The following is a 14,368-nucleotide window of genomic DNA, read 5'->3' as shown; positions in this document are numbered from 1 at the left end:
GTTGCTGGAAAAGCGCAGCAGGTCAGGTAGCGTCCAGGGAACAGAAGATTCGACGTTTCGGGCACATGCCCTTCTTCAGGAAACTTCCATATCTGCCACAGATTCATCTGCACCTCCACACACATCATCTATTGTATCCTCTGCACCCGCTGTGTCCTCCTCTATATTGGGGAGACAGGCCGCCTACTTGTGGAGCATTTCAGAGAACACCTCTGGGACACCCGGACCAACCAACCAACCCAACCACCCTGTGGCTCAACACTTCAACTCCCCCTCCCACTCCACCAAGGATATGCAGGTCAATCTTCTTCCTGACCTCTCCGCCCCCACCCCAGTCTGACCTATCACCCTCACCTTGACCTCTTGCCACCTATCGCATTTCCGATGCCCCTCCCCCAAGTCCCTCCTCCCTACCTTTTTATCTTAGCCTGCTGGACACACTTTCCTCATGCCTGAAGAAGGGCTTATGCCCGAAACGTCGATTCTCCTGTCCCCTGGATGCTGCCTGACCTGCTGCGCTTTTCCAGCAACACATTTTCAGCTCATGTCAGGTATAGACTCGTGCAAGAATAGAGATTTGAATTGCACAGTTGAAAACTTTCCAATATTTTTGGAACTAGGGTATGAAGATAGGCCTAATTGCTGGGGTTGTCAGCTCATGTTTGGTGGAAAGAAACTTCTTGAAATAATGATTCGGGATTGAATTAGCAGTCACAAAACAATGTGGAACGATGCAAAGAAATTAGCATCAATATATTTCCCCCCCCAACATTTTATCTCAGCCCGCTTGGCACACCAGCCTCATTCCTGAAGAAGGGCTTATGCCCGAAACGTCGATTTCTCCTGCTCCTCGGATGCTGCCTGGCCTCTTAGGCTAAAGGTTACTGAACCCAACAACTAAAATGCCACTTACAAAACCCGAGAACTCTGTGGGAATCTAGAGAAGTGATTGCTGGGCCTCTTGCTGAGATATTTGAATCATCGATAGTCACAGGTGAGGTGCCGGAAGACTGGAGGTTGGCAAACGTGGTGCCACTGTTTAAGAAGGGCGGTAAAGACAAGCCGGGGAACTATAGACCGGTGAGCCTGACCTCGGTGGTGGGCAAGTTGTTGGAGGGAATCCTGAGGGACAGGATGTACATGTATTTGGAAAGGCAAGGACTGATTAGGGATAGTCAACATGGCTTTGTGCGTGGGAAATCATGTCTCACAAACTTGATTGAGTTTTTTTGAAGAAGTAACAAAGAGGATTGATGAGGGCACAGTGGTGCGCGTGATCTATATGGACTTCAGTAAAGTGTTCGACAAGGTTCCCCATGGGAGACTGGTGAGCAAGGTTAGATCTCATGGATTACAGGGAAAACTAGCCATTTGGATACAGAACTGGCTCAAAGGTAGAAGACACAGGGTGGTGATGGAGGGTTGTTTTTCAGAGTGGAGGCCTGTGACCAGCGGAGTGCCACAAGGATCGATGCTGGATACACTACTTTTTGTCATTTATATAAATGATTTGGATGTGAGCATAAGAGGTATAATTAGTAAGTTTGCAGATGACACCAAAATTGGAGGTGTACTGGACAGCGAAGAAGGTGATCTCAGATCACAACGGGATCTTGATCAGATGGGTCAATGGGCTGAGAAGTGGAAGATAGACTTTAATTTAGATAAATGCGAGGTGCTGCATTTTGGGAAAACAAATCTTAGCAGGACTTATACACTTAATGGTAAAGTCCTAGGGAGTGTTGCTGAACAAAGAGATCTTGGAGTGCAGGTTCATAGCTCCTTGAAAGTGGAGTCGCAGGTAGATAGGATAGTGAAGATGGCGTTTGGTATGCTTTCCTTTGGTCAGAGTATTGAGTACATGAGTTGGGAGGTCATGTTGTGGCTGTACAGGACATTAGTTTGGCCACTTTTGGAATATTGCGTGCAATTGTGGTCTCCTTCCTATTGGAAAAACGTTGTGAAATTTGAAAGAGTTCAGAAGAGACTTACAAGGATTTGAGCTCTCGGGAGAGGTTAATAGGCTGTGGCTATTTTCCCTGGAGCTTCAGAAGTTGATGGGTGACCTTTATAGAGGTTTATAAAATCATGAAGGGCATGAATCGGACAAACATCCTGGGGTGGGGGAGTTCAAAACTAGAGGGCATAGGTTTAGGGTGAGACGGAAAAGATATAAAAGAGACCTAAGGGACAACCTTTTCCACCCAGAGGGTGGTATGTGTATGGAATGAGCTGCCAGAGAAAGTGTGGAGGCTTGTATGATTGCAACATTTAAAAGGCATCTGGATGGGATATGAAAAGGAAGGGTTTGGAGTGATATGGGCCGGGTGTTTGCAGATGGGACCAGATCGTGTTGGGATATCTGGTCGGCTTGGACGAGTTGGACCAAAGGGTCTTTTACCGTGCTGTACACCTCTATGACTCTAAATGCTGTACAAGTTCATGTGCCATGTTTTGAAAACCACTCTTAAGTTCAACATAATTCTGACTACTCTCCAAGTGAAAATATGAACTTCAACTAAACCTCACGTACAAAGGCAAAATAATCCAGAGTGCACCTTATTCAGCTCAGTTTAAACCATCCAAATTATGTATCAACAATGTAAATTCAAGAACATTACTCGTGTGTTAATTACAAACATACACTAGTTTCCTGTAACCATCATCACTATTGCCATGAGGCTCTGCAGACAAACATGCCCAAACTATTGATATTTCTAAAACTGGATTGAAACAATGTTTAGCTTCATATCTGTGTAACATCACCTTTTTCTACAAGGAGAATCAAAACACGACACCTCATCAACTGGATTGAGATTGCTGTATTCTACTTCAGTCATTTATCTTAGTGTAGAGGATTTGAAAGGTTAAGCAATTCTAGCTCTTCCCTCTTGCATAAAGAATAGAATTCTACCGTTCCAAGAACAGCACTACACAAGCTGACAATACAATAATCAACCATAAATACCTTTTCTGACATGTATCAAAACAAAAACTGCATCCGGCCACCATTCAACAAAAGCCACCTGGTATCAGAACAGTTAACTCAAGCTTATGCTTTACAAATAAGTTTTCCTTTCAAATCATGGGCACTCCGAAAACTTCTAGAATGTACGTGTTAAAAAGCATTGAATGCTGATTCACTTCAGTGGAAGAACTCTCAACAGTATGCAGTTTTTGAATTTACCACTTTATAGCTTACATTGCTGCAGCATTAAGCATTGTTTGAAACATTTTAAGTGTAACTCCAGTCAAAAAAAAATGTTCATTACGTCCTTCCCTAATTATCCAGTCCCTGCCAGACATGGACTCACCTTAGGAATGGGCAGCACGGTGTCTCACAGCGCCAGGGATTCCAGCCTCGTGCGCCTGTCTGTGTGGAGTTTGCCCATTTTCCCTGTGTCTGCGTGGGTCTCCTCAGGGTGCTCCGGTCTCCTCCCACAATCCAAAGATGTGCAGGTTTGGTTAATTGGCCATATTAAATTGCCCATAGTGTTCAGGGGCATGTACATTAGATGCATTAGTAAGGGGTAAATGTAGAGTAGTAGGATTGGGGAAATGGGTGGGTTACTCTTCGGAGGGTTGGTGAGGACTTGTTGAGCCGAAGCTACAGTTTCCACACTGTAGGGAATCTATATTCTATATAAATTACACTGTACCAAAATTCAGAAGTGGTAGTTATTCAATCCTAGATTTCTGTTAGAAAGAAAAGTCAAGATTTACAATACAGCTTTTAAAGTCATAAAAATGTATTCCACCCTGACTTGCAAGTCAGGATTCACATTATAGAAAAGTGTTCTTCATCCGTATAACTTTAGTTCATCGATCAGAAAGACAATTATGCTGGATTAATATTCATTCATAAAGTGAACAATCATTGTTGATCTTGAATTGGTTAGGTAAGATAAATTCTCCCACCCTTAAATTCATTCTGAACTCTTGTAATTCCATCGTATGCCTCTTCAGTTGCATAATGGACAGTTTAATTTCCAGTTCTCAATCCTACATGATATGAAATGACCACACGGAGAACATGGTTACAATGATAATAACCAAAGTTGAAGGAAGCTTTTGTACAGGATAGTTCATTGGATACATTATGATTGAAAAATTGGAATTCTTCCTGGTTTGTGAAATTAAGAAGATCCTAACATTAACAAAATTTCACTCAACTTGTACTTCAAACTTGGAGTTCAGTTGTAAACCTCCTCAACCTTTTTATTGTGCTCAACAGAAAAGAACTAACAGCAATACTTGATAATAAGAATGCAAGTGACTTAAATGCCAAGACTGTTCAATTCTTCTCAACCATTAAACAGGGAAACTATTCCAGAGCTTTGACCGCAGCAAAATACAATTTAAAATGCTTAGACCTAGCAGGTGGTTATTTTCAGTAGTCACCCATATTTGGACAATGATATTTAAAAATATAAAAAAAAATGCCATTTACTTAAAGCACATTATTGCTAGATTCTTAAAAAAAAAGACCCCCTTGCCCCATGACTATTGCTATTATGCAATCACAGGTTAAAAAGTTATATCCTGCTGCAAAGTTTCTTATTCACCTTGTGTGTAAAAACATTAAAAAAAATATTCAATATTAAAGCATGACTGACCAAGTTTTGAAAAAGTAGTCTAGTTAAGGCAACTGGGCACAGTCCCCAAAGTGCATCTAATAACATAAGAAATAAAGGCAACACAGTTTTCACAATATGCAATCGTACATGCTCTGTGATATAATCCAAAATTACAGTCACAAGAGTCAAACTGACTGGCGATTTAGAAATTCCAAAAAGTGGTTCAGAAAATGCATTGTCAGAAACCAAACAATAGAAAAACGTTTAAATGACAACAGTAAATTCTTACAATCATCAGCTGGTTACAGACAGTATATTGACAGCTCGGTACATGTATTTCATAGGCAATTTTTGAAGGTTAAAAAAACATCAACTAGTGGTACTTTCTCTTGTATGTCACTGTCCTACTCTAACATTCTTCAAGCAAAACAATTTGAACATGTGCCTTCAATTTAAAACCAATCACTCTTGTGAAGCAATTAACTGAAACCTAAGTAGAGTAATTTAGAGTAAAGATTTTGAAAATTTCTCAACTTCAAATTGCTGTACTGTCAGCCTAAGACATGGAAAACATGCCCCACTGAATCAAAGCTTCTTTAACATCATTAGAGATTAATGTATAAATGTATATGTATGCATCAACAAAGTACAAAAGTTTTTCCACTGTCTTTTAAATCCAAGAAGTACATTTAGAGACTGTGTACAATTAACTAGTCTACAATTAATTGATCTATTTGCAGTGTGAACAACCTGCAGTCACACTGCAAATCAACCCATTCAAAACATACATTCAATCTGCACAAGTTCCAGTTTGCTTTTAATTTGAGGACAGGAATCAAATTAGTTTTCCATGTTTCCTCAAATAAAAGCACAAGAAGATGGAGCATGCAGAAACCAGGAATCCAAACTACAAACCCATCCATCAAGAATCTGAGTATCAAACTAACGCAGCAATAGTTTTCTCCTCCCTAAATGTCTTTAGCATGCTTTAACCAACACATTTTGCTAAGTCTGCTAGTCACACCTAGAGGAAAACAAAATCAATACTGCCATATCCTTTAAATGATCATGTAGAATGTTTGGGCACCTTTGAATCTTTCAACATGGCTGATTGGCAATGTCTTCAGAACACTGACATCTGGCTAGAACCAACAGCTTATTGACTTGTTTATCCAAAGGTTATTCATCCTAAATATTGAAGTACTATTTAACAATTACAGAGACAATGGATTTTTCCACAGAGCATGCTCACAATGATCACACATCATACTGTGTATGTGCAGGAAATGGGGATCTTGAAGGTAGAAAAAGAGAAGCACTAAGATCACGCTGATGTGGAAAAAATGGTTTCAATTCTTGAAGAACATTCATCTGTCTTTTGATCCAAGCTTTTCAATTAGATCTTGGAGTGGAGCAAGCTCTTTCCTGTCAATCAAATTAAATTCCTGAAAGGGAAGAGGAGAAAACTTAGTCAGAACAAGATGGATTGTCAAAAATATTAGCAGAAATAAACCAACCAAAAGCTGAAGTATATGCTATTGGAACAAAAATATGAATGATTCCTCAAGTCTCAAAGCTCTACGTGAGCTGAACAGATTTATACAGACTTATCCCTGGGCTCTTAAGGACACTTTCAAGTAAAATGCTTCATTTGATAACCCCATTTAACTAAAACTTGTTCCAATGAAGCTCAATGCAAGCTGGAGAAAGAACACAATGGTTTTTTTTTTAAAAAACTTCACCACTTTACAGCTTTTGGGATTCAAGATCAACAATTGTATCACACAATCACCGTCCTTCACTTGATTACAACACTCCTGCTGTGTTTAGATTGTGCCTTGTTGACTTTGCTCACTACTGAGTTTTTTTATTTCTTTATAGTTTATGGGCATTATTGGCTGGCCAGCATTTATCGCCAATACTTATTTGCCGTTGAAGAGACTTTGTAGCGATTAGTACAACTCAATGGCTTGCTTGGCCACTTCAGGGAGCAATTGAAAAATCAAACTCATGGTGTGGGTCAGGAGTCATATATAGGCCAGACCAGGTGAGGATGGCAGATTTCCTTCCCTGAATGACACTAGTAAACTAGATGGATTTTTTCCTCAATGGTTTCCTGGTCATCAGTAGATTATTAATTCCAGATTTTTTTTCCCCTCTGAATTCAATTTCTACTGTCCTCCCTGGCAGGATTCAAACCCGGGTCCCCAGAACATTAGCTGAGTTTCTGGATTAAATAGCTTAGTGATAATATCATTCGGCCATCGCCTCCTGAGTGGATTAATTTTGTCATTTTAACACCTGGAATTTTCTCATTTCAACACCTAGCACCTCCACTAGTTCACAACTATACTGCTCCTTCACCACCATTGGTCCTTCCTTTGGCCTTTGCTGTGGACACTGTCACCATCTGTTCCACTCAGAATCAGAGTAATCATTCTCCCATTTGTTCACAAGCGTGGAAACCGGCATGAACCAGCTCCTCTCAGTTTTACACAAGTCATACCAGACCTGAAACATGAACTCTTTCTCTCCCCACAGATGCTGCCAGATTTGCTGAGTTTCTCCAGCAATGTCGGTTTTGACTTGAAAATTATCCTTGTCTAATGCTGTTGTTGCATCAGAGGAAGCAATTTTGAGATGCAGGGATATGTTGACATCCAGAATAAGACTTTTCTGACAGTGAAGTTTAATTTTTAAAAGCAAACCAAGTTGAATTGATCGAAAAAGAGCAAGTTAAGAAAGATTCTGGCTGTAACTTTCTCGACAGTACTTCCCCAAAACAGCAGAGGGATGTTTTTGCTCAATTTATCCATTGCGAAAAATGGATAGATGAACACTCCTTCTGGTATTCATGCATCTCTACTGACAAGCTCCACAAGACCAGTCAGGGCAGAGCACAGCCAGTGTGTGTGTGTTTTTTTGGAATTTAAAACAGTGGGAATTCCTTGCAGAGGGGAATAGGTACTTTTTGCTTTTTTTTTGGTCCTTTTATAGTTGGTAAAAATTACATGGCATAATAAAGATAACCAGTGAATAAGGGCCCACAAGTATTTAAAATAATGCATCTTCCAAAACATAGAAAATAGGTGTAGGAGTAGGCTATTTGGCCCTTTGAGCCTGTAATGTGATGATGGCTGATCATACAATTTCAGTATCCCACTCCCGCTTTCGCTCCATATCCCTTGATCCCTTTCGCCACAAGGGCCACTCCCAACTCACTCTTGAATATATCTAACAAACGTATCCCAACAGCTTTCTGTTGTAAAGAATTCCACAGGTTTTCTTGAGTGAAGAAAATCTTCCTCATCTCAGTCCTGAATGGCTTACTCCTTATTCTTAAATTTATAAACATTTAATTTCAAGGGGTAAATCATGGCAAGAGCACTGAAATCTGTGGTGTGGGTGTTTGGGCACAGTTTGAGTCCCCACAGCCAGCCTACGTGCAAGAATGATCTCCTGAAGCCTTTGTTTTAGAGCTGAAGAGGCTGCGGGGGCCCTATGGAACATCGTTGAAAGCATATGGGGGGGGGGGGGGGTTGTGCTAGTGGTAGTAGTGGTAGTCTCATCACAGGCTCAGACTCCACAGGCAGGAAGGAAATGGGTAACCACTAGGTTGAGCAACAGAACCAGGCAGGTCGTGCACGAATGTCTTGGCTGTTCCCCTACAAAACAGATATACCACTTTGGATACTGTTGACAGGAGTGGCCTTTCAGAGGAATGGAGCAACATTCAAAATCAATGCAACATGGTTGACTCTGCTGCATATAGGACAAACAACAAATGTGTGAATGCAATACTTCCATGGGATTCAATTGTAAAAAGAATAGACAGAGATTTCTTTGCCTGCAAATAAGACTCTTGTCCAGTATATTGGCTCACTAAACAACCACAAAAAATGCAGATGCTGGAAGTCAAACAAAAACAGAAATTACTGCAAAAATTCAGCAGGTCTGGCAGCATCTGTGGAGAGAAAGCAGAGGTAATGTTTCACATCGAGTGACCCTCCACAACTGAACCGAAGGAGGATCATTGGACCCGAAATGTTAATTCTGTTTTCTCCCCACAGATGCTGCCAGACCTGCTGAGTTTTCCACCAATTTCTGTTTTTGTTCATGGTATGTTGCCTCCCTGATGCTGGTGTCAAAGGTGTCTCAGAGCAGCTGCAGAACATTCTGGAGGGGCAGAGTAAACAGTGGTCTTGGTATATATCATATCAGTTACAAAAGAAAAAAAAACACATACGCCCCAAGAGCAGAAAAATGGGAGTAAGGAAGTAAATCAGGAAAAAGAATCTCCAAGGTAGTGATCTCAGGATTACCACCAGTGTCATGTGTTAGTCAAAGTCAAAATAGCAGGATACATCAGATAAACATGTGATTGAAGAGATGGTCCGCAGGGGACCGTTTCAGATTCCTGAGGAATGAGGACTGGTTCTACAGGATGTGGAGCAGTCAAACTGGATGGGTTACATCTGAGCAGAAAAGAGACTGACGTGTAGAGTAATAGCGAGAGAGTAGTTGGGAGGCGTTAAATGGCATGGAAATGGGAACCAGGAAATCAAAGGAAGGGGAATTAAAGTCAAGAACAGAGAGTGGTGGATGGTTGCTTTCCAGCCTGGAATCCTGTGATCAGTGATGTTCCACAGGGATTGGTGCAGGGTCCACTTTTATTTGTCATTTATACAAATGTAGAAGGTACGGTTACGAAGTCTGCAGATGAAAACAAAATTGGTCGTGCAGTGACAGTGAACGTCATCTGAGATTAAAAAGATCTTGATCAATTGGGTCAAAGGGCTAATGTGTGGCAGATAGAGTTTAATTTATTTTAATGTATGATTTGTTTTACCGAAATGCAAAACAAGGGCAGGTCTTATATAAAAGTAGGGTCTTGGGTAGTGTTGTAGAACAGAGAGACCTAGGGATTCAGATGCATAATTCTTTGAAGTCTGTGTCATAAATAGGGTGGTTAAGAAGGAATTTAACACACTTGCCTTCAATGCTCAGACCTTTGAGTATACAAGTTGGGATGTTATGTTGAGGTTGTACAAGATGTTAGTGAGGCTTCTTTATGGATAGAACTGAGAAATGCTAAGGGCAACAATTTTTTGGGGCAGTTGTCTATAGAGATGCATCCAACAAACTTATATGTAATTATGGGTGTCTTTAAACTCCATATATCTAAGCAAAGCAAATTAGTTACAATACCATAGAGGAGGACTTCTTGGGAGTCTTTACATGATGGTTTTTTGGACCAATACACTGAGAAACCACCTAGTAAAAATGTCATCCTTGACTTGGTAGTGTAATGAGAAAGAAATACTTGGCAAACTGGTTGTACAAGGCCCTTTTGGGAGGAGTGATCATAATAGGATTGATTAATTTGGACAGTTATGCAGTTGATTCTGAGACTAGGATTCTCAGTGTAAATGGAGAAAATTGGGATGGCAAGAGGTGTTGACATAAACAGATAGTGATGCAAAAGCAATGGCAAACATTCAAAGAGCCCAAGTGAAGTGCAACAATTGTTCACTCATGCCAAGCACAGAAGTAAAAAAAGGCAAATTTGGATAAACCATGGGAAACCAGACACAGTATTAGATCCAAAGAAGAGGCATACAAATTGATTCTAAAACAAAAACAAGTTGACGAATGGAGTTCAGAATTCAGAAAAGGAAGACAAAAGTATTCATTCCAAATGAGAAAATTGAGTCCAAGAATGAATTTGTGGGTATGTTAAAAACTGACTGTCAAAGTTTCTATAGGAACATGACAAGAGATAGATTGGTAAATACAAAATGTAGATAACCATACAATCATAAACATGGAAATTTGTAATGGAGAACAAAGAAAATACTGACCAAATGAATACCTACTTTTGTCTGTGTTCACAAAGGAAGACACAAATAACAGACCAGAAATATGAAACAAAGCATTTAATGATGAGGAGGAGGAATGAAGGAAATTTATACGAGTAGGAAAATAGCTTTGGTGAAATTGATGGGATAAAAGGCCAATCCAGGGTGTGATAATCTATATTCCAAAAAAAAAGTGGCCCTAGAAATAATGCATGCATTGGTGGTCATCTTCAAAGATTTTTTGGACTCAAAGACTTCCTACAGATTAGAGGGTAGCTAATGCAGCTTCTCTATTTGAAGAGAGAGAGGGAGGCTAAGAGTAAAATAAGAATTATAAACCAGTCATCCTGACATCGGCAACGGGGAAAATTACAAGAGTCCGTTGTCATAGGTTTAATAGCTGTGCACTTGGATCGCAATGGTAAGATCAGTCAGAGTCAGCATACGTATAAGAGAGGGAAAACTGTTTGACAGGTCTCCTGGAATTCTTCGAGGTTGTCAGAAGAGGTACTGTGGAAGATGTTACCATGTCAAATTGAAGCTCATGCAATTGGGTCAGTGTATTCAGTTCAACAAAACTAGTTGGCAGACAGGAAACAAAAAGAGGAAGAATAAACAAGACTTTTTCTAAATAGCACGCAGTGACTCGTGGGGGACTGCAGGACCAGTGCTAAGGCCCTGCTATTCAGAATACACATTAATATTTAGAAGGAGGAAATAAATGTACTCTATCCAAATTGCAAATGACACAAAATTGGGTGGGAGGGTGAGTTGTGAGGAGGAAGCAGTATTACGTGGATAAATGTGAGGTGATCTACATTGGTAGCAAGGTGCATTATTATTTGAATGGCTAGAAATTGTTTGAGGGAATGTGCTGAGAACTGGGTGTTCTCATCCACCGGTCACTGAAAACACGCATGCAGATTCACCAAATGATCATGGCAGCAAATGCTATGCTGGACTTCAAAACAAGAGAATTTCAGTTCTGGAGCAGTGAAATTATGCTACAACTTGAAAGTACCTTGGTAAGGCCACATCTGGAATACTGTGCAGAGTTTTGGTCTCATTATCTGAGGGCAGCAAAAGATGTATCCCACTCATTCCTAGGATCGCACGACTGACATATGGGGAAGGGTTGAATCGGGTAGGATTATATCTACTGGAGTTAAAAGCAGGAGGAACTGAGGGTGTGGAAGTGGATCTCACAGAAAATGATAAAATCCTAATAGGATTGGACAGCACAGATGGAGGAAGGATGTTCCCAATTTTTGCAGCTGGTGGGAAACTGAAGACTAAGCTGAGAAATTTATTTACCGAGAGTGGTTAGTTATTGTATTCGCTACCACAGAAAACAGTCAAGGCCAAAACACTGCACAATTTCAAGGATTTGGATAAAGCGCTTGGGGCTAAAGACATCAGAAGGATATCGGGGGAAAAGAAGATTTGGATGATCAGATATGATTATAATGAATGGTGAAGCAGGCTTTAAGGGCTGAATGGTTGACTACAGCTCCTATTTTGTGTGTTTCTTGGGATAATTTAATGTAGAAATGGCACATTACTAACTGCAGCATGTGATGCAGTTGTGTGTGTGCACATCAAAACATAAACAAACTCATCACCTAGAGGAAATAGAAGCCTTCCTATAGTCATTATCATGCACAAATTTAGTTTTGGCTTTGTTGATTCCAGGAAAGAGATATTTTCATGTCTTCCTCAATTTGGTCAACGATGTCAATCATCTTACTGTATAATACAACTGTATTTTGGAAACAAGGACACAATGATGAACACCATTGAGGTCATCAGCATTCTGTCTCGATAATAGATCTGTACTGCAAGCGTTCTCAAATTTAACAAGTTCAATGCAGAACTGCACATAGCGGGGCAAAATAAACAAGGTCAATGTAGAGAATAGAAAAAGGTGAACGGGAAGAGTTCATGCTACATTAGACAAAGAAACCCTGTGGCGTACTGATTCCAGATCTGAAATTCATCCTGGAATTCATCATGATATTATACTTCCTCAACTTGTGCAATCTGCATAACATTAACAACTCAAACTGGTGACTAGATTGTATACACAACAGATGAAATGTAGTATACATTAATATTTAAATTCCTGAGGTCAGCAATATAAAGGGTGCACTGAAATGTGATGGAGAACATATTACCTGAACAAAAAATATGAAGTGCTTGAAGGAAGTATTAAGATGGGCCTCTTCCTGAAGCTGCATCACAGAGTCGAAATGCTGGTGATAAATATGAGCATAAACTCTGAAGAGACGCTTAAGAATGGTCTTGGCCACAGACATGAAATTTTTAGGGAAGGGCACTCCTGCAATGTAACAGTTATCATGAATTATAACATGGAAAAGCTTCAAAGATTCAGATTTATAAAATCAACTGTACATTTTAATAGTTAATGCTAAAAATCAACTTGAAGAGACATCACAACTTGAACAAAAACTGCAGTTCGTGGGTGACCAGGGAGAAGAATGGAACAAGACCATCATAGAACAGTACAGCACAGAACAGGCCCTTCAGCCCACGATGTTGTGCTGACCATTGATCCTCATGTATGCAACCTCAAATTTCTGTGACCATATGCATGTCCAGCAGTCTCTTAAGTGTCCCCAATGACCTTGCTTCCACAACTGCTGCTGGCAATGCATTCCATGCTCTCACAACTCTCTGTGTAAAGAACCCACCTCTGACATCCCCTCTATACTTTCCTCCAACCAGCTTAAAACTATGACGAACTAGATGCAGTATTCCAAGTGCGGTCTAATCAAAGTTTTATAGAGCTGCAACAAGATCTCGCGACTCTTAAACTCAATCCCCCTGTTAATGAAAGCCAAAACACCATATGCTTCCTTAACAACTCTGTCCACTTGGGTGGCCATTTTAAGGGATCTCTGCACCTGCACACCAAGAACGCTCTGTTCATCCACACTGCCAAGAATCCTATCCTTAATCCTGTACTCCGCTTTCAAATTCGACCTTCCAAAATGCATCACCTCGCATTTATCCAGGTTGAACTCCATCTGCCATCTCTCAGCCCGTCTCTGCATCCTGTCAATGTCCCGCTGCAGCCTACAACAGCCCTCTATACTGTCAATGACATCTCCAACCTTTGTGTCGTCTGCAAACTTGCTGACCCATCCTTCAATCCCCTCATCCAATTAATTAAAATTACAAACAGTAGAGGCCCAAGGACAGAGCCCTGTGGAACACCACTCACCACTGACTTCAGGGCAGAATATTCTCATTCTACTACCACTCGTTGTCTTCTGTTGGCCAGCCAATTCTGTATCCAGACAGCTAAGTTCCCCTGTATCCCATTCCTCCTGACCTTCTGAATGAGCCTTATCAAATGCCTTGCTAAAGTCCATAACACCACATCCACAGCTCGACCGTCATCAACTTTTCTAGTCACATCCTCAAAGAACTCGGTAAGGTTTGTGAGGCATGATCTATCCCTTACAAAGCCATTTTGACTGCATTTAATCAAGCCATGCTCTTCCAGATGGTCATAAATCCTATCCCTCAGAATCCTTTCTAACACCTTGCAGACGACAGACGTGAGACTTACTGGTCTGTAATTGCCGGGGATTTCCCTATTTCCTTTCTTGAAGGGAGGAATTACATTTGCCTCTCTCCAGTCCTCAGGTATGACTCCAGTGGAGAGCGAGGATGCAAAGATCTTCGCAAGTGTCTAAGCAATCGCATTTCTCGTTTCCCAAAGCAGCCGAGGATAAATCTGGTCCGGGCCTGGCGACTTGTCAATATTAATGTTTGACAAAATTTTCAGCACATCAGCTTCCTCTATCTCTATCCATTCCAGCATGCACACCTGCTCTTCAAAGGTTTCATTAACTACAAAGTTAGTTTCTTTCATAAAGACAGAAGCAAAAAACACATTTAGGGCTT

General features: G+C 40.6%; 1 protein-coding gene across 1 annotated transcript in view; it reads right to left on the bottom strand.

Annotated features, from left to right (window-relative positions):
- Positions 1-4,179: 4,179 nt before the first annotated feature.
- Positions 4,180-14,368, bottom strand: part of LOC122543145 (MOB kinase activator 1A) — a 27,651-nt gene continuing 17,462 nt past the window's right edge. Inside the window, exons 5-6 of the mRNA XM_043681512.1 lie at positions 12,610-12,773; positions 4,180-6,022 (exon numbers count right to left, since the gene is read on the bottom strand). Of these exons, the coding sequence (XP_043537447.1) occupies positions 5,945-6,022; positions 12,610-12,773 (242 nt within the window). The 3' untranslated portion in view covers positions 4,180-5,944. The remainder of the gene's footprint in view (positions 6,023-12,609; positions 12,774-14,368) is intronic.

This window comes from Chiloscyllium plagiosum, chromosome 42 (assembly GCF_004010195.1).
Source record: "Chiloscyllium plagiosum isolate BGI_BamShark_2017 chromosome 42, ASM401019v2, whole genome shotgun sequence".
NCBI classification, from domain to species: Eukaryota; Metazoa; Chordata; class Chondrichthyes; order Orectolobiformes; family Hemiscylliidae; genus Chiloscyllium; species Chiloscyllium plagiosum.
This window is presented reverse-complemented; position numbering and strand designations above follow the sequence as displayed.